At 39.9% G+C, this 24,149-nt stretch overlaps 1 protein-coding gene across 7 annotated transcripts in view; it reads left to right on the top strand.

The window, feature by feature from the left end:
• The window catches only part of LOC104668645 (solute carrier family 5 member 4-like), a 59,987-nt gene extending 45,247 nt beyond the window's left edge, over positions 1-14,740 (top strand). For 6 of the 7 annotated variants that reach the window (XM_030915078.1, XM_030915077.1, XM_030915080.1 and 3 more), the window contains 7 exons: positions 1,522-1,629; positions 3,206-3,356; positions 5,766-5,837; positions 6,678-6,846; positions 8,017-8,232; positions 11,501-11,603; positions 14,393-14,740. In XM_030915078.1, coding sequence (XP_030770938.1) covers positions 1,522-1,629; positions 3,206-3,356; positions 5,766-5,837; positions 6,678-6,846; positions 8,017-8,232; positions 11,501-11,603; positions 14,393-14,616 — 1,043 coding nt within the window. In that variant the 3' untranslated portion in view covers positions 14,617-14,740. The remainder of the gene's footprint in view (positions 1-1,521; positions 1,630-3,205; positions 3,357-5,765; positions 5,838-6,677; positions 6,847-8,016; positions 8,233-11,500; positions 11,604-14,392) is intronic. The other variant, XM_030915076.1, reaches the window with a different exon arrangement.
• Positions 14,741-24,149: the final 9,409 nt, after the last annotated feature.

A 24,149-nucleotide genomic window follows, 5' to 3' on the forward strand; every position in this document is an offset into this window, starting at 1 on the left:
TGCCAGATGAGGTAGGATTGGGTTAATTTGAGTCAAGTGAGTTGTACTGTCTGAGTTTGGTGACATCTCTGACTGAGAAGGTCTTGGTCCCTCTGAGAAAACTGGAGAACTGAATCAGTTTTCACTGCTTTGGAATCAGGCTGTTTGAGGATATGTAAATTTCTGAGTCAGCTGAGAGTAACTGCTAGTGTTGAATTCAACTTCCTTTATTATGAAAAGTGAAGAAAATACAACCAAATCTTTCTTGACTTATCGAGGAATCATTTTTATCGGGGTAATCCATCAGATAACACTAAATCCACGTCATGTTTTCTCAACTGGGCATCAGTTGATTTCACTGAAATATTGTTAAGTGAACATCAAGGAACCAGCATCCTCCTTATTGCAGCTTTGTAATATTCTTTATAAGGGTAAAGAATATTCATGCCTGTAATCTCACCTACTTGGGAGGCTGAGGCAGGAGAATCGCTTGAGGCCCAGGACTTTGAGACCAGCCTGAGCAATACAGCAAGATCCCATCTCTAAATAATAAGATAAAGTAGCTAGGCATGATGGTGTGTTCCTATAGTCTCAGCTGCTTGGGAGGCTGAGGCGGGAGGATTGCTTGAGCCCAGGAGTTCAAGGCTACAGTGAACTATGATTGCATCATTGCACTACAGCTTGGGTGACAAAGTGAGATCCCATCTCTTCAAAAAAAAAAAAAAGTGTAGGTATCTAACTAGTGGGGAATGGCCAAAGAAATTATTGTGCACCTCCTTTATGGAAAAATGAAAACAGGAGACTGAAGACTATCTCAAAACTTGGGAAAATACTGAGGTTAGGATACTAAGTGTACAAAGAAACTTGAAAAATAATGTCTCAACAACTACCATAGTTTTACAAAAAAGACATTTCTCTATGGAAAAGGATTAGGAAGGAATGAAAAGAAGCTAATGTGCTGAGGTGTTATTTTTCTGGGTGATTCTTTATCAAGCCTCCCTGTCTGTTGTCATAATGTCGTTTAAGCAAAAACAAAAACCAACAAGGTATTGTGCAACTGCCACAGAGGTGAGGCATCATGACACATGGGACAGTCACCCAACTGACCATCACAAGCGACACCTCTTCTTAGATGCAGGTGCAAGATACTAGTCTAAATGTGACTGCACTCAGGACCTAACTTCCCGTTGCTATTGTTGTCAATCTCTTGAGTTCTGTGTTCCTGGAAGAATGTCTTCTTTTGCTGTTTTCCCAGAGGATGGGGTCCACTCCCTCTCTTTGCTCAAATGCTCTTGCTAGGCCACGTCCCAAGAGAGCCCCTGTCCCATTGGTCAGTGCAAGGGGGCTACAGGGATGAGATACTTAGGGTTGTGTTATGGGAATAGAGGGGCCAGATCTATGGTATGGAGTTCAAAGTTGAATCTTCAGTTTCCAGGCAAATATCTTTCCTTCCTTATGATCTTACAACTTTTCTCTTTGTTTAATGGTTGTTGGTTTTGCCTATTTGGGCCTCACTGGACTCACTTCTGAATTCTTCCTCAGATAAGGTAGCATGTGTGGTACCTTCTGAATGCGTGAAACACTGTGGCGTTGATGTCGGCTGCACTAACTATGCATACCCAACGATGGTGCTGGAACTGATGCCCCAAGGTAGGAAAATGTCCCTGCTGAAACAGCCGCAGAGCCCTGTCTACAGACGGGTCTCGTGGAAGGGTTATGGTGCAATTCTTGTACCTTCCATTAATTCAATCCTACTCATCAGACATTTCTTGAGCACCTTCCACAGGCTACCAGCTCTGTGCTAGGCCTGAACATTTCAGAGATGAACCAGTACAACTACTGTTAGAAGAATTCTTACTCCTTCAGATTCAAGACTGTTTTCTGAGGCAGCCAAGAACAAATTAAATGATCCATTTGTCAATAAAAGAGTTGCATAGTCATAAACTTGTAAACACAAGACCTAGAGGTAAACTATTTTTTCTGCTTTTTGTGGGCTAGTGATAACCAAATAAACCAAACAGAATAAACTATTTATCCTTCTTTTTGGAGGGCATTTTTGGGGCTAGTGATAACCGAATAATAGATCTCAATCTATTTAATCTGCAACTATTTATTGAGTGCCTACTAAGTGCCAGGCACTGCTTTGGTGCTAACAAAACATCATTGAAATAGGCACAAAGTCCCCTACCTCTTGGAACTCAAAATCTAGTAATGTGAGATAGAAAATAAACCACATAGGAAATATGTAAATTATTAGGATGCCAGAAGGTGATCATTGCTGTGGTGAACAGAAATGGAGCAGGGTACAGAGCTCAGGACTTGACCAGGTGATCTCGTACCCCATCAAGAGTTGGCTACACTTCTTCCACCTTCCTCCACCCTGACACACAGGAGGGAGGAAGGGACCAGGGCTCACAACCATGACACCACATACTCCCCATCCACACACACGCTGTCCTAGGAGGCCTAGGGCCATTACTGATGGGCAGAGGGAACTGGAGGATGAAGTTCCCATCATGGCTCAAAACTCTTGGCTTTGCCCCTCCAAAGACTTGTTTAGCAGAACCACCTACTGGACTTCTTCTTTTCCAGTTCTCTTAAGTCTTCAGGAAACCAACAGCCCCTACCCAAAGAAAGATAGTGTGATGTTGTTTCCTCTCTTCTAAAACTGGGTTCCAGTAGATGATCTCTAAGTTCATGTTTAGGACTAAAATTCTTTTTGCTTTAATCTGTCCCCTCAAGCATTTATTTTTTGAGTTACAAACAATTCAATTACACTCTTTAAGTTATTTTAAAATGTACAATTAATTTATTACTGATGATGGTTACCCTGCTTTCCTATCAAACAGTAGGTCTTATTCATTCTTTCTCTCTTTTCTGTACCCATTAACCATCCCGCCACCACCCCTAGTCCCCCACTACCCTTCCCAGCCTCTGGTAACCATCCTTCTGCTCTCTATATCCATGAGTTCAATTGTTTTTGATTTTTAGATGACACAAGTAAGTGAGAACATGTGATGTTTTGTCTTTCTGTGCCTGACTTAGTTATACTGGATTATTCTCAGGTGACCAGGAAAATATGCAGGAAACTCCACATGCTGATGTGTATTGATAAGGACATCAGTTAACCAATGTTCCCGATGGTGCTTTTACCTTTCAACGCTCTCTGGTTTAGCAAGGCGCTGTCCAGCCACTAACCAGTGCTTGTACCCTCTCCCGGCTCCAGGACTGCGAGGCCTGATGCTTTCGGTCATGCTGGCCTCTCTCATGAGCTCCCTGACCTCCATCTTCAACAGCGCCAGCACCCTCTTCGCTATTGACCTCTACACCAAGGTGCGAAAGCAAGCGTCGGAGAAAGAGATCCTGATAGCTGGACGGTGAGTTCCCACCTAGAATCCTCTGGAGAAGTGCAGATGTAGAAGTGAACTAGAGTTCCCTTGCCTTTGACTTTGGTGAAAGTAATCCTAGCATCTGGGTGCAGTGACGAGACATTGGAGTACATCGAATTCAAGTGATCACTTTCCAGATACAAAAATTTGAACCATATCTTTAAATGAAATAATCACTTTTTCAGTCTTTGAAATGCTTCTGAATGAATGGCTCTTATTTCTTCCCCTCCTCACATCACCCCCCTATTCACAGCTTCATAAAACTCCACCAGTATTTTAATGGGGTGTAAAATTCCCACCTACTCTGATAGGTGAATGCATTGTTTCTAGCAGTTTCTGTGTATATCACATGGAGGTAACAGAGTACGTCTTCTACACATGAACACAGAGGACTTTATCAGTCATATTCATGAATGATTGGGCTGTGTTACAAAGGAGCAGAGAAGAGACTAATTCCAAGAGGATGCTTGGAGAGTTAAGGCAACCCAGGGGACCCTGAGCAACCTGGGGGCCTTGAAGATAGTGGGAGTGAGATGGAAGGAAATGAGGAAAAAATGGATACCAGAATGTCCTTCCCCTTCACAATTTTCGAGAAGACCCTATATTATCATGGCTTTTTTTTTTTTTTTTTTGGACAGAGTTTCACTCTTTTTGCCCAGGCTGGAGTGCAATGGCACACTCCCAACTCACTGCAACTGCCTCCCAGGTTCAAGCGATTCTCCTGCCTCAGCCTCCTGAGTAACTGGGATTACAGGCGCCCACCACCATGCCCAGCTAATGTTTTGTATTTTTAGTAGAGATAGAGATTCACAGTGTTCGCCAGGCTGGTCCCAAACTACTGACCTTGGGTGATCCATTCCCCTCGGCCTCCCAAAGTGCTGGGATTACAGGTGTGAGCCACCGCCCCTGGCCTGTCACAGCATTTTGTAAAATGTTTTAAAAATCAAAGTACAGCACACATAAAGAAAACAGTTAAAACATGGATGCACAGCTCAGAGATGCGTCACAAAATGAGGACCCATGTAACCATCGATCAAGTCAAGACATGGAAATTGCCAGCACCCAGAAGCTCGTCTTGGGCTACATCATTCCAAAGCTAACCACTGTGACTTGTGACGTGATAGCTTAGTCTTTTCCAACTTCATGCTATTATAAGTAGAATAATTGCATTTGTATCCCTTGAAATACGATTTTTTTTAAAGATGGAGTCTTGCTCTGTCACCAGGCTGGAGTGCAGTGGCACGATCTTGGCTCACTGCAACCTCTGCCTCCCAAGTTCAAGCAATTCTCCTGCCTCGGCCTCCTGAGTAGCTGGGACTACAGGCACCCACCACCATGCCTGGCTAATTTTTGTATTTTTAGTAGAGACGGAGTTTCACCATGTTGGCCAGATGGTCTTGATCTCTTGACCTCGTGATCCGCCCACCTCGGCCTCCCAAAGTCCTGGGATTACAGGCGTGAGCCACTACCACCTGCCGAAATATGGCTTATTTTGCTCATGTTATGTTTGCAACATTCATTCAACCGTGTTGCTATGTGTAGTTGTAGTATAATCATTTTCTTTCTCTGTGATGTTCCGCTGTAGTCAGATATCGGAATTTGTCTAGTCTTTTCAAAGAAATTGGTATGAAGAGAAACTGACAAACTATTTAAAAGACTGTCCTTTGTTGTTGACAGTAACAATAGCTTTAGCAAATTAAACACTTGGGGAAAAACCCAAAGGTCTCACTTGGCCCAGAGCTTGACTCTGGACAAATGCTGTAGGAGAGGGAGTACAGGAAGGCAGGAGCATACTTGTAGTAGAGAAAGTACTGGTTGGTGTTCAGGAGGCCCAAGATGCAGTCATCCCACTAATAGGTGTATGATCTTGGACACACATCCTCCTTAAGTCTCAATGATAAAGCAATGACTTGTTCTTTTCCCCTCTCTCTCTCTGTTATCAAATGCCTACTATCTCACAAAACACAAATAGGAAAAAAACACATATGCTTTTAAAATTCCTGCCTCATAGAATGTATGCCTTTGTCAGGAAGATAGATAATTAATAAAGGTATGCTACCTCAGGTGACCAGAGGCGCTAGAAAGACAAAGCAGGAAGAAAGGATGGAAGCAACCTCATCCAGGTGTTCAGGGAGTCCTCTCTGAGGGGGTGGTGTCTGAGCAGAGCCTGCAGGAAGTGTGGGAGTGAAGCCCATGGTGCTCTCAGGGAAGGAACAATGAGGGCTGCTTTCCTCCTACAGTCACGTATGTGGTATGTTTGAGAACAACCAGGAGTGAGGTTCGTCCGTGAGAAGCCAGTGGGAGAGTGAAGAGCAAGGTCAGAAAGGTGCCTGGAGGCGAGGTCATGCAGGGCCATTGAAGTCATAACAAGACAGGATTTTATTCTACATGTGATAGGAAACTGGAACTGAATGAGTTGGGAAAGCACGTGACTTGCCTTCCAATGGTGATACAGAATAAATACCAACAGTAAGTGTAATTTATTGAATCCTTAGTGTGGTTTAGGCATTATGCTAAGACTTCCCATAGTTTATCACATTTAGTTGTTACAAGGATGCAGTGATTTTGTAATGTTTAAATGAGACACTTGTCTCCTTCAGTCTCCTGCCCAAATACTTGTTCCTTCCTCCACCCCACAACTGCTTCTCTGTTTCATGTGAGCAGAGAGATGAATGGCCTTTTATGCACATTCTAGTAAATTACGTTGGTTCATTTACTCACACAACAAGCACAGACAACGCTGGAGCTTGGAAAGGTGAAGAAGTCATGCTCCCTGGACAACAGGAGCCTTTAACACGCTTTTTACCTGCTGAAGTACTCAAGTAGTAAAATGCGCAAGTTAGCATTTCTTGCTGATTTACTCAACATTCTGAGGTAGAGCCTGTTTCCATTCTAACCTATGCAAACCAGCTTTGTTCCCTGCAAGCTAGGAAAAGAACAAAAAATGGGTCTGCTTTCTTTATTGTACAAGTAATTGCTGGTTAATAGAAATAGTGTGGTACTTATTTCCAATTGATATACTACATATAGTGTGTTGGAGTTATTAATCGCTGATATTTTAACTTCTTATGAAGAGATATTTAATCTCATAGATGAAGCTATTATGATTGATTATAGACAAGCAATTGCTTTATGGCATTTTACTAAAAGATCACCATTAAGCACAGCATGGGTGTATGTACGGTCGAGGAGCTTGATTTTGTTTGGAAAATCAATGAATGGCACAAGAATGAACTCTAGAACTAAAGCACAGTGAAAGTACCTATAGTGCTTTTGTTTAATGTTTAAATTATGTTGTTTTCTTCTCAGAATATTTGTTCTTCTATTAACTGTTGTGAGCATTGTGTGGGTCCCATTGGTACAAGTGTCTCAAAATGGACAACTAATCCATTACACAGAATCAATTTCTAGCTACCTTGGACCTCCAATTGCAGCTGTCTTTGTGCTTGCCATCTTCTGTAAAAGAGTCAATGAACAGGTAAATGAAAACTGGAAAAAAATTTCCCTGCTGGAGTGAGAAAAAATTGCTTATTTCACTGGGGTATCAAAATACATTCTTTCTACCCTATTTATGCAAGTCATGGCCCATCTTAATTTTAGTTGAGGTCAGCCACAATTCCTGATCCTTACTAAAGTATAAAAATATAGCACGCATTCATAGTACAGTCTTTATGTGTTTGTTACAAAGTATTACATACATACATGGTGCAGAGTTGAGGAACATGTTTGGGAAGCAGACTGCCAGGGCCCAATCATGGCTATACCACCTAATCGTATTGTGATCCTAAGCAAATTACTTGAGTCTCTGTAAAATGAAGATAATGATAGCACCTATCCTATGGGATTGTTGTGAGGATTAAGTGAGATGAAATATGTGAAATTCTTAGAAGAAAACCTACCACACTAGTAAGAATTCAAAATATGTTCATTGCTATTTTGATATATGTAATTAATTGATTATTGTGCATCATGTACCCTTAATCTTTCCATGTTCCCTAAGTACTGCCTTACTATTATGATTTTCAGATGAGGAACAGGTGCAGAGGGGTTAGTATCTATGTGCTTTCCACATGTTACTTAGTATTAGTAAGTGGGATCTTGGTATTCAGGCTTAGATCTTCTTCCATCCAAAGCTCACACCATTAGTCTCCATGCAATACTGTTTTTCTAAAACATGACATCTTGAGCAAAGGAACAGACACATGTTTCCACCCCCCATCAACTCCTTACAGACATAAATTATCAAGAGCTTCATAGAACTGTCAAAACTACCTAATACCAGCTCTGGAAATTGTGTAACATAATTGATACTTCTGCTTATTTTATCAAATAAATCACAAGTGTTTTGATCTAACTGTGAAACAAAAGTCAAGGAAAACTTCAGCTTGGGTCAGTGTAGACAGTAGTGTCCTGGTATTGGAGAATCAACAACGGTGCAGTGTTATGTACAGTTCAGGACCATGGAAAGCAGCATCCAACTAACAAGCACTGGTATTTGCAATTTTCTCTACTTCGGTAACCTTGTGCCCAGGGTTAGCCATTTGTGGGTCCTTAACTGAGAAAGCAGGCAGGATTATAATTATGACTTACTTGAATAAGCTTCTCATATTTTCTAAACATTCTGATTTTCTTCTTGCTTCTTTTGCAGGGAGCATTCTGGGGTCTAATGGTCGGACTTGCCATGGGCCTCATTCGTATGATAACAGAGTTTGTTTATGGAACAGCGAGTTGCTTGGCTCCAAGTACCTGTCCCAAGATTATCTGTGGAGTGCACTATCTCTACTTTTCCATCATTCTCTTTTTTGGGTCCATGCTGGTCGTCCTGGGAATTTCCCTCTTAACAAAACCCATTCCTGATGTACATGTGAGTGATGAGTAATGGATATATGCTAATTTTAAAATAAGAGTTATTTGCCTTTTAATGTATGAGTGTATGAGTTCCAGGAAATGTATTTATTGTACCTCTAGAGTTAGAAGAACCCTAAGATTATCATTCGGTCATTGAAATAAAGAACAGTTTGCACCTAGTATGTGCAAAGCACAGTGAATTAAAAAGTAAGGGATTAGAAAATGGACATTATATTTTGTAAATTTCACAGTGTAGTTGGGAAGTCAATCTACAGCATTGTCATAAGACACCAGGAAGAGAATAATTGGTGTTTCCAAAGACACTGGGAAAGACTTCACAGCAGGGCTGTCATCTGGGCTGTGCCTGTTTGGGCCAATAGGATTTCATATACAGCGGCCGGGCGCGGTGGCTCAAGCCTGTAATCCCAGCACTTTGGGAGGCCGAGACGGGCGGATCACGAGGTCAGGAGATCGAGACCATCCTGGCTAACACGGTGAAACCCCATCTCTACTAAAAATACAAAAAACTAGCCGGGCGTGGTGGCGGGCGCCTGTAGTCCCAGCTACTCGGGAGGCTGAGGCAGGAGAATGGCGGGAACCCGGGAGATGGAGCTTGCAGTGAGCCGAGATTGCGCCACTGCACTCCAGCCTGGGCAACAGAGCGAGACTCCGTCTCAAAAAAAAAAAAAAAAAAAAAAAAAAGGATTTCATATACAGCACGAACACTGACTGGCCCAGAGATGGAGGAAAGTACATGGTACCAGGGGGCAGGAAAAGAAAGAATAGAACAATGAGATGCATTTTTGCCTTTCAATTTAGCAAAAATGTTTAATATGAATAATATTTAATGTTAGTGGTTAATATTAGCATTGTGGGAAAATTCTCACAGTCCAAACCTGTTGGAAAGTACATAGATTTTATAATTTATAGTAGAGCAATGGGTAGTATTTATGGATAAATACTTACGAATACTTATGAATCAGCAATCCCAGTTTTAGGAGTTTATTGTGTATAAATAGTTGTTCAAGTAGGAAAAATGTGTATAAGGATTTTCTCTGCAAAAGTTTTCAAACAGGAAGTAGCTGGGAGAAAAATCCAGATTTCATCATGAAGGGAAAGATCACACAAACACAGTGCATTGAACATTATACAGCTGTTTAGAAACACGAGGGAGCTCTATTACTTGTTTTGAAAAAATGTTCATAATATGGTTAAGTGGAAAAATATGTGCAGAATAATATAATGTATAATAGCACTTTCTGAAATAAAACACATGTAGGCATATAGATGTTTGTCTAAGCATACAAGAAAAAATCTTAGAGCATATCCACCTAAGATTTTCAACAAGAGGCATTTCAGGGAGTGGGGAGACACTATAGGGGCCTGGCAAATATTAATTAATTATTTTTAAAATATAAATACTGCTTATATACTAATATTGTTTGAATTGTTTGAATTTATGACTAAATATGTGTAGCTTTTATATATTTTGAATGTATCACTCATAATTTTTGAAGCAATGCTTCTTTATGTATTTTCCTGAGAAGTGGCCAGTAGATTATGTGTGGATGGGAAACCTGAAGTAAGCACAGTTCAAAATGTTTTACCAAGGACATGTCACTGAAATTCCTAACTAAATAGTTACACTGAATATTGAGTTAGATGAAAGAACACTAGAAAACCTAGTTTTTCAATAAATATATATGTTAAATTCTTACTTGCCAATAGGAATAAACAATTTAATTTTTTGTAGGAAAAATTTTTTTAGGAAAAAATTTTTAGGAAAAATATATTGCCTGAAGGACCAAGTGAGACCATTTTTCTGATTTGTTTCTGTTTCATTAATATGCTGCGAGGTTTAACTTTCAAAATAGACTTGATAAATATCATGGTTATTTCAGAGAAAGTCATGAAAACTGTTGTGAATCTAGCCTAACAGTGCAGAAATGAGATGTCCCAGGATGATAGTCTTTCAGCAAAACTAGTAATTACGCTATGCAAGTTAAAAAGAAGTTGAAGGACTCCCAAGAAGAGAGTTTTAACAAAGAAAGTGGATCTAGTACAAGAAATCCTGTGAATGAGAGCTTATGAAGATATGATTAGGAATCTTACTGAGAAGGTGAAGGCATATGTCAAGAACAAATAAAACCAATTACAAATTCTAGTAAATTTGTACAAGAAAGTCATGAGCCAAATTAAAATGAGGCATAACTTAGAATATGATAGATTATGAAGGTTTAAAACCCATTGATAGGCTGGGCACGGTGGCTCACGTCTGTCATCCCAGCACTTTGGGAGGCCAAGGTGGGTGGATCATCTGAGGTCAGGGGTTTGAGACCAGCCTGGTCAAAAACCTAGTGAAATCCCATCTCTGCTAAAAATACAAAGATTAGCCAGGCGTGCTGGCAGTCCACCTTTAGTAATCCCACCTCTTTGGGAGGCTGAGGGAGGAGAATTGCTTGAGCCCAGGAGGTGGAGGTTGTAGTGAGCCAAGATCGTACCATTGCACTCCAGCTGGGCGACAAGATAGAAACTCCATCTTATTAAAAACAAACAAACAAACAGAAAAAGCCATTGATACTTAGAGCAATTTCCTTAGAATGACCCAGGGCTGATATTTACTTCTTGTGTCCAGTCGGTACATACAGCATCAATTCTATTTATTTTCAAATGCTTAAATCAACATACAGACTATGGAAATCTTAATATATTTACAGAAAATAATAAAAATTATATAAAGCACAATAGTTTAAAATGATGGTACAGCTGACAGCAGTTTGGAGGTGGGTAAGGAAAAGGGGTGTGTAAGCGTACTAATTGCAACTGGAATTCAAGAATAGCACATAGATACCAGCCAAATGTGATGAATCCAGAAATGAATTTAAGAAGATGGTTTGAAAGTTATAAAAGCAAAGACTAGATAAACTGAATGAAATAATGATGTGGCTAATAACTGTTGGATGTTAAGGACAATGAGTGAAGCTGGCGTATAGTGTAGGTTAGCTAAATCTTCAACTTTGCTGAAATTACAAATCCAGAAGTAGGTATTTTTAAGTATGTCATTTGAGGTTCTGAATAGCAACCAGAAGAATTAAAAACAAAAAATTTTTTTAAATGATTAGTGTGTTTTGGTGAGTGTGGTAGGAGGCCTTTTCTTTGCGATCTATATTCTCCTATGTGGTTTGACTTTTTAAAAAAACAGACAATAAACAAAGGTACCGTTGCATTATATTATTGCAAACATTTACCTATTACTAATGTATTTTTGTATGGTCCCTGTTCAGCTGTACCGCCTGTGCTGGGTTCTTCGGAACAGTACAGAGGAGCGAATCGATATAGATGCAGAAGAGAAAAGTCAGGAAGAAACAGATGATGGTGTTGAAGAAGGTAATATTTGATTTACATTTGGTTTTCATGTAGGAACTCTGCACAGGCTTTCTAAATGGTTTTCTTTTAATGTTATTAAATCCAGCTTCTGAAAAGGCTGTTAGATTTATGATAAACTGAAACTTAAAATTTTTACCTTTCCAAAAATCAAGACAATATTATTAAATCCATCTATTCATCTGCCTGTCCATTGGTTTGTCCCCCCATCATCCATCCGTAGTTACTGAGATCTCAGTCAGTTACAGACTCGCCTGTTCCTAGTTACATAGTAAGTGTTCAATCTTTTTTTTTTTTTTTTTTTTTTAATGAGACAGAGTCTCGCTCTGTCGCCCAGGCTGGAGTGCAGTGGCCGGATCTCAGCTCACTGCAAGCCCGGCCTCCCGGGTTCACGCCATTCTCCTGCCTCAGCCTCCCAAGTAGCTGGGACCACAGGCGGCCGCCACCTCGCCTGGCTAGTTTTCTGTATTTTTTAGTAGAGACGGGGTTTCACCGTGTTCGCCAGGATGGTCTCGATCTCCTGACCTCGTGATCCACCCGTCTCGGCCTCCCAAAGTGCTGGGATTACAGGCTTGAGCCACTGCGCCCGGCCAAGTGTCCAATCTTGATTGACTGCAAATAAGCATCTAGCCCCACCTTCTCTCCAACTTTATTTCTCAGTATTTTCTCTAACAGACCCTCTATTCCAGGCAGACAGCTTTTCTCACTTTTCCCCACATGTGCCAAGCTCCCTAAAATATTTCTACCTCCTGTCCAAGAGAAAAAAATGCTTATTCTTTAAAACTAAGTTCTAATCTTACTTCCTTCATGAAAATTTCTCCATCAAGTCATCCCTATGGCTCTTTGTTTACCTAATATTTTTTAAGCCTCAGATAAGGTTTAGCACTTCACAATATGTTGTCTTAAATTGGACAATAATTGCTTTGTCTGTTTTGGTTTGGTTTCTTCAAAGTGAAGGAAGAGTCAATGCTTTCTGTTCTTTTTGATTTTTTATATCAGTGTTCCTGAGTATGACTGGCCTATCATTTTCTGGTTTTGTACTAAGTTTTTGGTTTTTGTATTACGATTATAGAGTTATCACAGAATGAATCAGAAATTAGCCCATTTTTCCATTTTATGAAAATATTTCAATAAGATTGAAATAATGTTGCCATTGAGTGTTGGTATTTTGCCAATAATACCATAAGGGCTGTGTGTGTGTGTGTGTGTGTGTGTTGCACATCTTAATTACTGATCACATTTATATAATGGCTATGGAACTATTTAGAGTTTCCATTTCGTCATTAATCACTTTTGGAAAATTATGTATTTCTAGGATTGTGTCCATTTAGTGCACATTTTAAATATATCGGCACAGAGTTATTCATAGTGTCTGCTTATCCATCTATGCTGCCTCTATAGTCGTGTTATCTTTTCAATCTCTAGTATATTTTGTGATTTATCTTTTTTCTTAATCTTACTAAGGATTTGTCTAGTTGGCCGGGCGCGGTGGCTCAAGCCTGTAATCCCAGCACTTTGGGAGGCCGAGACGGGCGGATCACGAGGTCAGGAGATCGAGACCATCCTGGCTAACACTGTGAAACCCTGTCTCTACTAAAAAAATACAAAAAACTAGCCGGGCGAGGTGGCGGGCGCCTGTAGTCCCAGCTACTCGGGAGGCTGAGGCAGGAGAATGGCGTGAACCCGGGAGGTGGAGCTTGCAGTGAGCTGAGATCTGGCCACAGCACTCCAGCCTGGGCGGCAGAGCGAGACTCCGTCTCAAAAAAAAAAAAAAAAAAAAAAAAAGAAAGATTTGTCTAGTTTACTTTTCTCAAAGAACTAACTTCTGGCTTTGTCATTTCTATTATTTTCCTTCTTTTCTATTTCATCCTTTCTGTTTTTATTTGTATTCCCTTCCATTTACATTATTTGGGTTTATTCTCTTATTTTTTTTACTAAGTTGGATATTAACTCATTCATTTCCTCTGGAAATTTGATTTTTCTTTTGATTTTTCTTTGATTGTTCTTTTCTATATAAATAACTAAGGCCATGTAAATTTCCCTCAAAGCAATACTGTTTTAAATCTGACAGCTTTTAATTTGTATAATTTTCATTATCATTTATTTTGAAGTATAACCTTACTTTATGATTTTTATAAACATTTGAGTTTAGAAGTATTAAATTTTCCAGTGCTGCAACAGATAGCCATATATATGAGTCTTTTTGTATTTTTGCCCGTATAACTTGGGGATAGATTTTGTGGAGTTTAGTTGTTGGGTCAAAGGGTTCATGCCTATATGATTTTTGCAATATGCTACTAATTCCCTACTAATTTCCATGCAAACTCACTAATTATGTTGTGAAACTTCGGAATTTTTCCCACTGATAGATGAGAAAGTGGTATAGGTTTAGTTTAAATCTCTCTTTTTTGGGTGAGCTTGAGAACCATGTGTCTTTTTTCTTTCAACTCTTTATTCATCTCTCTAATATGCTGACATGGGCTGTTGATAGCCTTTTCTTACTGATTTTTAGAAACCTGTTATATATTAAAGATATTAAACCCTTTGTAATAGAATACGCAGATGTTTCCCCCATTTTGTCGTTTGTTTTTACTTTGTTTATTGAACTTTATGCCATGCAAAAGTTGCCTGTTTTTATATGATTAAATCTATCTACATTTTCTCAGGGATTCCTCTTAACATTCCCAGGTGATTGTAATCATTTTTTACCGTCATAGGTACTACACTGACAAGGATTTCTAGTTCTTTTGTGATCTAGATCTTCTGCAATCATTTGCTTATCTTTGTTCCAGATTATCCTGAGCAATCACGTGGATGCCTCAAGAAAGCTTATGACTTGTTCTGCGGTTTGCAGAAGGGACCCAAGAAGGGACCCAAGCTAACCAAGGAGGAAGAGGAAGCCTTGAGAAAGAAGCTCACAGACACATCTGAGAGGCCCTTGTGGAGGACAATAGTGAACATCAACGCCATCCTCCTCCTGGCTGTGGTGGTCTTTATTCATGGCTACTATGCCTGAACTGTATCTGAGCCATTGGAATAATGAATAATTCTTAATAATGAACCAAAGGATAAGTTGAGTGATTTTCATTTTATAGTGTGTTGTGTGGCAAAAAAAATCAGCAGTTGGTAATTTTATCCAATGAGATGACTACAGACTTGATATTTTGCTTTTGTTGTTCCTTTGTGTCACTAAGAGTTGATATACAACTGTGAAGTGACCTCTACGTGTGTAAACAAGGCACACAGGTCTAAATTTTATTTTTCCAGCTTTATTGAGGTATAGTAAACAAATGAAAATTGTTTATATTTAGGATGTATGATGTGATGATTTGATATATGTATACCTTCTGAAACAATAACCACAATCAAGTTAACACATCTATCACCTCACATGTTTACCTTTTCTCTGTGTGTGGTAAGAACAACTGAGAGACTCTTAGTAAATTTCGAGCACACAATACAGTATTATTAACTATAGTCACCATGCTGTCCTTTGCACCCTCAGAATATATTCATCTTATTGAGTGAAGGTTTGTACTCTTTGACTAATACCTCCCCAGTTACCTACATCTTCACCCCAGGCAACCATCATCTACTCTCTGCTGCTATGAGTTCAACTTTTCACTGCAGCACTATTCACAATAGCTAAGATACAGAAACAATTTAAGTGTGCTGTGATGGATGAATGATGAGAATGTTATATATATACTTAATAGAATACTATTCAGCCATAAAAATGAAGGAAATCCTGCCACTTGTAACAATGTGGATGAACCTGCAGAACATTATGCTAAGTGAAATAAGCCAGACACAGAAAGACAAATGCTATAGGATCTCACTTATATGTGAAGCCTTAAAATGAAAATGACCAAGTGATACGGTTTGGCTGTGTCCCCATCCAACTCTCATCATGGGTTGTAGTTCCCATAATCTCCACGCGTTGTGGGAAGGATCTGGTGGGAGGTAATTGAATTGTGAGGGCGGTTATCCCCATGCTGCTGCTGCTGTGATAGTGAGTTCTCATGAGATCTGATGGTTTTATAAGGGGCTTTCCCCCCACTTCACTTGGCACTTCTTTCTCTTGCCACCTTGTGAAGAAGGATGTGTTGTTCCACCATGACTGAAAGTTTCCTGAGGCCTCCTCAGCCATGCTGAACTGTGAGTTCACTAAACCTCTTTCCTGTATAAATTACCTAGTCTTGGGTATGTCTTTATTATCAGTGTGAGAATAGACTAATACACCAGGCAAATTGCCCCACCTCATACTTGCTTTCTGAAGTTTCCAGAGATTTCCATTTGAAAAGAATGCCTCTTCCAACTCTGCCTCACCTAGTAACCTCCTCATCTACACAACAGTGACTTCTCCTGTGGAGCGACCTTCACTCAGTTACTTCAAGGATTTAAAAAATAAAAATATTTGATAATAGTTGATGGGGGTGAACTAGAAATATCCATTGTAAATATCTTTTAAATATACTGGAAATTATTGCTTACATCTTAAAGTCATTTGTCACTAAATACTAAAACATCAAACCATTGATTTTTAACTGCTTCATTAAAATATAATTCATATAGTATAAAATGTATCTAGAGCATATAATTCAGTGTATTTTAATATATTCACAGTTTTCCAATAATTATCAAAATCTAATTTTAGATAGTAACATTTATTGGCATCCTTGAATATACGTATTTCTCTGTCTATTTCTGTTTTAACACAGTGAATGACAATTATCTCTATGTAGAATTGTAGAGAGGTTTAAAACACCTTTTTGTAAGCAAGTCAACAAACTAAAATATGTTTTAATAAATTACGTAAGAAACATGGAAGACGGCCAGGCGCAGTGGCTCACACCTGTAATCCCAGCACTTTGGGAGGATGAGGCGGGCGCATGACAAGGTCAGGAGTTCAAGACAAGCTTGGCCAACATAGTGAAACCCTGTCTCTACTAAAAATACAAAAAATTAGCTGGGCGTGGTGGCACACGCCTGTAGTCCCAGCTACTCAGGAGGCTGAGGCAGGAGAATAGTTTGAACCCGGGAGGCGGAGGTTGCAGTGAGCCGAGACTGCCACTGCACTCCAGCCTGGGTGACAGAGTGAGACTCCGTCTCAAAAAAAAAAAAAAACATGGAAGAGAGAGCACTTTCAGCACATGCTGGAGACTCTCTCTTCTTGGGTAAAAATAATAAAAATTAAACACATCTATCATATTATAAAAATCCAAACAATGCCCTTGGGTCTGTAGAATTAAATATAATACTCTTCACTGACAACCCAATCCTCTCATCTACTGTCACTAACTTCCCAAAGAAGTGTTGACAGGTTAAAACATACGTTCCAGTAAGTAATTTTTCTATTCATTTATATACATATGTAAACATACACATACATTTACAAAATGTAATCTTCCTTTATGTGTTAATTTTGTGACTGGCTTTTTCACATACAATATATCTTGGAGATCTTTGCCTATCTGTACAAATAGATCTCCCTCATTTTTCTTATACTTGCACTATTGTTCCATAGGATAGTTCACTATAATTTGGCCACTTTTCTACTGAGGAACATTCATGTTGGTTTCAATTATTTGCTATTATCTACAATACTCAAAGAGACATACCTGTATATTCATCTTTTGACATACTTGCTAGTTTTATTTTCTTTAACTCTATTTTCCTAGAAATAGAATACTGGAGCAAAGGGTACAAGCATTAATATTTTGATTAAAAATTACATTTCAAAAAGAATTTGCTAATTTATATTCTCATCAGTGTATGAGAGTTTTTATTTACTCACATGCTTGACTACAGGGTATATTATCAATCGTCAATTTTTGTCAGCTTGATTGCAAAATAATTTCATTTTTTAAATTGGTGTTTCTCCACTTACTAGTGAGATTGTATATGTTTGCATGTATTTATTGCTATTCATATTTTTTCCGTGAATTACTTAATATCCTTTACCAACTCTCTAATTCATTTACAGATATTCTTTACATATTCTGTATATTATTTGTATATGAATAGCAAATATTTTTTCTTAGAGTCTGTGTCTTGCTTTGTAACTTTATGTTGTCTTTTATCGTACAGAAGCTTTAATTTATATTTAGTCAAATTGTTTCATTTTCTTATGGCTTCTGGGTTTTGTGACTTACTTTCAATTGTCTTTTTAGGGTTTTGTTGTCTTTGTTTTGTTTGAAATGACATACATGAAATCCTACATTATATTGCAATTCACTTTTTTCTCTTTATACTGCAGTGTGGACATTACTAAGCCTAACTAATGTAGATCAAATGTATTTATTTTAATTTCTGCCTAATAATTTATAATATTTAGTGTATTTGATTTCCTTAGCAATTCCCCCTTTTTCTTTTCATTTTTTTAAGACAAATTCTTGCTCTGTCGCCCAAGCAGTGGTACTATCATGGTTTGCTGCAGCCTCCAACTTCTGGGCTCAATGATTCAGTAAGGCCAGAAATTAAAAGAAAAGAAAAACTTCTGGGTCAAAGAAATCCTCCTGCCTCAGCCTTCCAAGTATCTGGGACTACAGGCATATGCCACCACACCCTATTTTTTTAGAGATGGGATCTTGCCATGTTGCCCAGGCTGATCTTGAACTCCTGGCTTCAAGTTACTCACCTCAGCCTCCCAAAGGGCTGCGAATACAGGCATGAGCTACTGCACCCAGCCAACAATTCCCCTTTATATGGACATTCAGGTTAAGTACCCTTTGCCACTACAATGTTGTAGCAATCATCTTTCACACTGGATGATTTCATTTCTACAGGATAGAATCTTTGTAGTGGTATGACTCAGCCATAGCTATGTTTACTTACACTTTTAATAGCTACTGATTAGTCACTTTGCAAAAAGTTGATGCAATTCACATTCCTATCAACAGGGAACAAGCAGGAGGACTGTTTCCCCTGTAGGCTCAGTAGCAACAAAAGTTGTTGCTTTTTCAAATATATATATATATATATATGTATAGCTAATTTTCTTGGTGAAAAATCTCACAGGAGTGCTAACTAATCAGTTATTTTAACTTCAGTGAGTTACCTATTTATAACCTTTTCCTATTTTTCTATCAGGTGGTTTAAGGTGAGGAACATTCTTAAAACAGGAAACCTAAAAATAATAAACCATTGACATTTTGTATATCAAAAGGCAGCGCAAACGAAATTGAAAATGTGGAGTCCAAAACATATTACAAAACATGAAAAAAAGAGCTCCCATAAATAAATGAGAAAAAGACAGACCCAATTGTTGAAGTGCATTTGGATTCGGATAGGAAGAAACAGACTTGGGCTTCCCTGCGCGCGCTCGCTCTCTCTATGTATGTATAATGTATATATATGTATGTATATGTATATAGTGTGTGTGTGTGTATATACACACATTGTATACATTCACATTGTTGCCCAGGCTGGTCTCAAGCTCCTGGGCTCAAGCAGTACTCTTGCCTTGACCTCCCAAAGTGCTGGGATTACAACCCTGAGCCACCGCACCCGGCATATACCCAAAGGATTGTAAATCATGCAGCTATAAAGACACATGCACACATATGTTTACTGCAGCACTATTCACAATAGCAAAGACTTGGAACCAACCCAAATGTCCATCAATGATAGACTGGATTAAGAAAATGTGGCCCGTATACACCATGGAATACTATGCAACCATAAAAAAAGGATGAGTTCATGTCCTTTGTAGGGACATGGATGAAGTTAGAAACCATCATTCTGGCCGGGCGCGGTGGCTCAAGCCTGTAATCCCAGCACTTTGGGAGGCCGAGACGGGCGGATCACGAGGTCAGGAGATCGAGACCATCCTGGCTAACACGGTGAAACCCCCGTCTCTACTAAAAATACAAAAACTAGCCGGGCGAGGTGGCGGGCGCCTGTAGTCCCAGCTACTCGGGAGGCTGAGGCAGGAGAATGGCGTGAACCCGGGAGGCGGAGCTTGCAGTGAGCTGAGATCTGGCCACTGCACTCCAGACCGGGCGACAGAGCGAGACTCCGCCTCAAAAAAAAAAAAAGAAAAAGAAGCCATCATTCTGAGCAAACTATCGCAAGGACAGAAAACCAAACACCTCATGTTCTACTCATAAGTGGGAATTGAACAGTGAGAACACTTGGACACAGGAAGGGGAACATCACACACCTGGGGCCTGTTGTGGGGTTGGGGCAGGGGGGAGAGAGAGCATTAGGAGATATACCTAATATAAATGACGAGTTAACGGGTGCAGCACACCAACATGGCACATGTATACATATGTAACAAACCTGCATGTTGTGCACATGTATCCAAGAACTTAAAGTATAATAATAAAAAATAAGTAAAAACAAAAAGAAAATAAAAGAACTTGGCTTCTGGACTGTGGGTGTGAAGAAAGAAAAGCTCTTTGCAGCCAGCACTGTGCCTTTACCCTCTGGGTGAGTCCCGGGCTACACAGGGTAGGCGTTTTCCTGGATATGGGTATGAGAATGATTTCCTTTTATAACATTAATGATGGGACCCATATCTTTACATTTGCTAAGATTTCTGCTACAGAGCCACTGTGCCCATTGTTTGCTCTTGCAGATTCAATTATCGATGACCAAGGCTTTGTGAGTATCTGTCCTGTGACTAATCTTGGCATTGACAAATCTACAGTTTCTCCTGAGCAGGGCAAATAAACTTTTAGCCACAAAACCATTTAGACACTCACTTTACGCTCAATGCTAGAAACTTTTCTGCTTGGTACAAGATAATGGAACAAAGTTACAGCAGAAAAATATGGAACATCTCAAATTATGAATGCCAATTAAGTAGATTAATAAGAAATTGCATTTTAAATACTAAAAAGTATTGTTACAGTTGTCCTTTGGGTTTTATGGGCCGTGGCTCCGTGTCCCTCCCACACCTGTCCGAGTGGCTTCTGCTGCCTCTCTGTGCTCTGGCTGCCTCACCCTGCACTGTGCCGCTGTCTCACTGACATCACAACTCTTCTGCAAATCTATCTTGCTGTCTGTCTGTTCCTTCTTCGCTGGAGCAGCTGAAAGGATCATCTTGTGAATTTGACTCATTTCATAAGTCATTCTCACACTCTTTACGTTGTATCCAGCCTGGTTTTGGCAGAAAGTTTTTCTCACATACAGGATACGCCCCGGTTGGACTGTGTCTTTATATGTGTATGTGGAGTGACCCAGAATCCAGCCAAAAGCAAACCCCAAACGGTTACTTTATGACCGGAATCCAATTCATTCCAATCACCTAAAGTTCACCTGGCTCCCCACACACTGTCTCCCGAGCTTTGTTTTCTTGTTCAGACACTGAATCCCGAGGAGTGATCTCGTCCCATTGTACGCCATTTTTAATAGAACTAAATACAGGTCTTTTAAAAATATACATACAAAGAAAAACTCTTCATTTAATATGTGATACACTTTAGAAGGGGGAAATAGATTATATTCAAGTTATTTGAAATTTGAAAACAAAGCTATTATTTTATGAATTAAGTACAAATTAAGTGCTAACCTGGCCATTTCCACGATACCTGCAGATTCGTCAGATCTCTCGGTCAAGACCTGAGTCTCAGCCTGGAGGACATGACGTTAAGCAAAATAAATCAGGTCCGGAAAGATAAATACTGCATGTTCTCACTCCTATATGGGAGCTAAAAGAATGCTGAGCAGAGAATAGAATTGTGGGTGTAGAGGCTGGGAGGGTAAGGGGGAGGGGAGCTTGGGGAGAGGTTGGTTATTGGATACAGAATTACAGCTAGATGGGAGAAATGGGCTCTGGTGGAGGCTGGGAAGGGTAAGGGGGAGGGGAGCTTGGGGAGAGGTTGGTAATTGGATATAAAATTACACCTAATTGGGAGAAATGGGCTCTAACACAACTGTAGTTTAGGTAAATATGGTTACTTGTACATGCTTGCGTATTTTCAAAAAGCTAAGAGGATTCTGAAGGCTCCCATCACAAAGAAATAATAAATGTTGGCCAGGCATGGTGACTCACTCCTGTAATCCCAGCACTTTGGGAGGCCAAGGCAGGCGGGTTACCTGAGGTCAGGAGTTCGAGACCAGCCTAGCCAAAATGGTAAAACCCCATTTCTACTAAAAATACAAAAAAAAAAAAAAAAAATAGCCAGGCATGGTGGCACATACCTGTAATCCCAGCTACTCAGGAGGCTGAGGCAGGAGAATTCCTTGAGCCCAGGAGCCAGATGTTGCAGTGAGCCAAGTTCATGCCACTGCACTCCAGCCTGGCCGACAGAGCAAGACTCTGTCTCAAAAAAAAAAAAAAAGGCCGGGCGCGGTGGCTCAAGCCTGTAATCCCAGCACTTTGGGAGGCCGAGACGGGCGGATCACAAGGTCAGGAGATCGAGACCATCCTGGCTAACATGGTGAAACCCCGTCTCTACTAAAAAATACAAAAAAAAAAAAACTAGCTGGGCGAGGTGGTGGGCGCCTATAGTCCCAGCTACTCGGGAGGCTGAGGCAGGAGAATGGCGTAAACCCGGGAGGCAGAGCTTGTAGTGAGCGGAGATCCAGCCACTAAACTCCAGCCTGGGTGACAGAGCAAGACTCCGTCTCAAAAAAAAAAAAAAAAAAAATGTTTAGAGTGTGCTAATTATCCTGATTTGATTTTTACACACTTTATGCATGTATCAAAATATTACTGTGTGCCATAAATATGTACAATTGTTACACGTCAACTGAAAGTAAAGAGAAAAAAAAGTAAACCAAAACAAGACCTGAGTGTCTCAGAGTCCTCTAATCCCATGACGGATATTTAAAGCTGACCAAAATTAGGTCTTTATATTTAATTATGCAAAAAGAGAAAATTCCTTTAATATGTGTCAAAGGGGATAGGGAAAATAATAAGATTATATTCAAATTATTTGAAATTTGAAAACAAAGCAGTAAAGATCCCACTACACAGAAAGGCATGAAAAGGAAAGAAGCGGGGTTGATTCAAATGGAAGAAAGCACAGCTCACATCGCGGGTAGCAATTTCTATTTGAGAACACAAGTTTCACCAGAAAATCATCTTTTTTTTTTTTAATTGTGGTTTTTATCCTAACACTCTCTGAAGTACTCAAGGTCCAAGAAGCTTAAGGTTCATTTGTCAAGATAGTAATTATCCAATTTTTTCCTAAGAATTATGAAATTTTTTCAAAACCAGAAATAAACCAATGGAAATAAAAAAAAAAAAATACCTAGAATTTCCTCAATGGGATGCATGCCCTTATTACCTTTGAGTCTGATGTATATGAATTTAAACCACTTTGTAAAATTGCAAGTCCAATCATACTTAATACTTTAGGATTCCAAGCAAAGCTTGAAGCCTACAACATATTACAGGAATTATCTTTACTGACAACTGGTAGAAACATCTCTAAAATAAGCTTTTGAAGTTAGTACATTAAGCCTAACTTAATATAAAGGTAATTTAATCTTACCTTCACAGGAAAGAAAAATACACTCTCAGGATGAAGGATTTACTAAAGTTACAATTAGCTGGAGATATATCACCAATAAAAACCTAATTCCCTGTTATAATTAAATCAAAGCCTCATTAGGCTAGAGGGCGTGGCAGGGTGTGACCCAGTGGGAGGTGGGAATCTCACCAATAAAAGGCCCTCCTGTGCCCCTTCCCCACAAGACCTGAGCTCCTGGTGGAAGCAGCTGGAGGACAGAGGAGCTTCCAGCAGAAGAGGTGAGTCCATGCCTGTGTGTGTTTTTCCTCCTTAGATGTCTAGAAATGGGGATTATGACTTGGGGGAATGAATGAGAGAAATTTGTAATTAATGAATTCAACAAAGGCTGTCTGAGCGCTGCCTCAGAGTTGAAAACCAGTCACCCTGGATCCCCAGTATAGGAGTGGTGGCAGTCAATTTGGTATTAATTTCCAAGGCTGGAGAAGGATGTAATTTTTTTTTTTTTTTTTTTTTTGGTGAGACAGGGTCTTAACTCTGTTGTCCAGGTTGGAGAGACCTGATGTGGTCTCTGCTCACTGCTAATTTTTGTATTATTTGTAGAGACGGGGTCTTCCTGTGTTGCCCAGACTGGTCTCAAACTCCTGGGCTCAAGGGATCTTCCTGCCTCGGCCTTGCAAAGTGCTGGGATTACAGATGTGAGCTACCGCATCCAGCCCCTCTTTCCCTTTTTTTTTTTTTTTTTTTTTGAGATGGTGTCTCACTCTGGCCCAGGCCGGAGTGCAATGGCACAATCTCGGCTCACTGCAACCTCTGCCTCCCAGGTTCAAGCGATTCTCCTGCCTCAGCCTCCCAAGTATCTGGGATTATAGGCGTCTGCCACCGTGCCTGGCTAATTCTTTTGTATTTTCAGTAGAGATGGCGTTTCACCATGTTGATCAGGCTGGTCTCAAACTTTTGATGGCCTCAGATGATCCACCCACCTCGGCCTCCCAAAGTGCTGAGATTACAGGCACGCCTGGCCTCCCAACCACTAATTCTTATGTTCATCAATCAGTCTCTTGCTCGGGCTGCCCTAGGAGGAGGTGAAGTGACCCCAGCTCTCTGCTCCTCACACGGGTGC

Source organism: Rhinopithecus roxellana, chromosome 13 (assembly GCF_007565055.1).
Source record: "Rhinopithecus roxellana isolate Shanxi Qingling chromosome 13, ASM756505v1, whole genome shotgun sequence".
In the NCBI taxonomy this organism is placed as follows: domain Eukaryota; kingdom Metazoa; phylum Chordata; class Mammalia; order Primates; family Cercopithecidae; genus Rhinopithecus; species Rhinopithecus roxellana.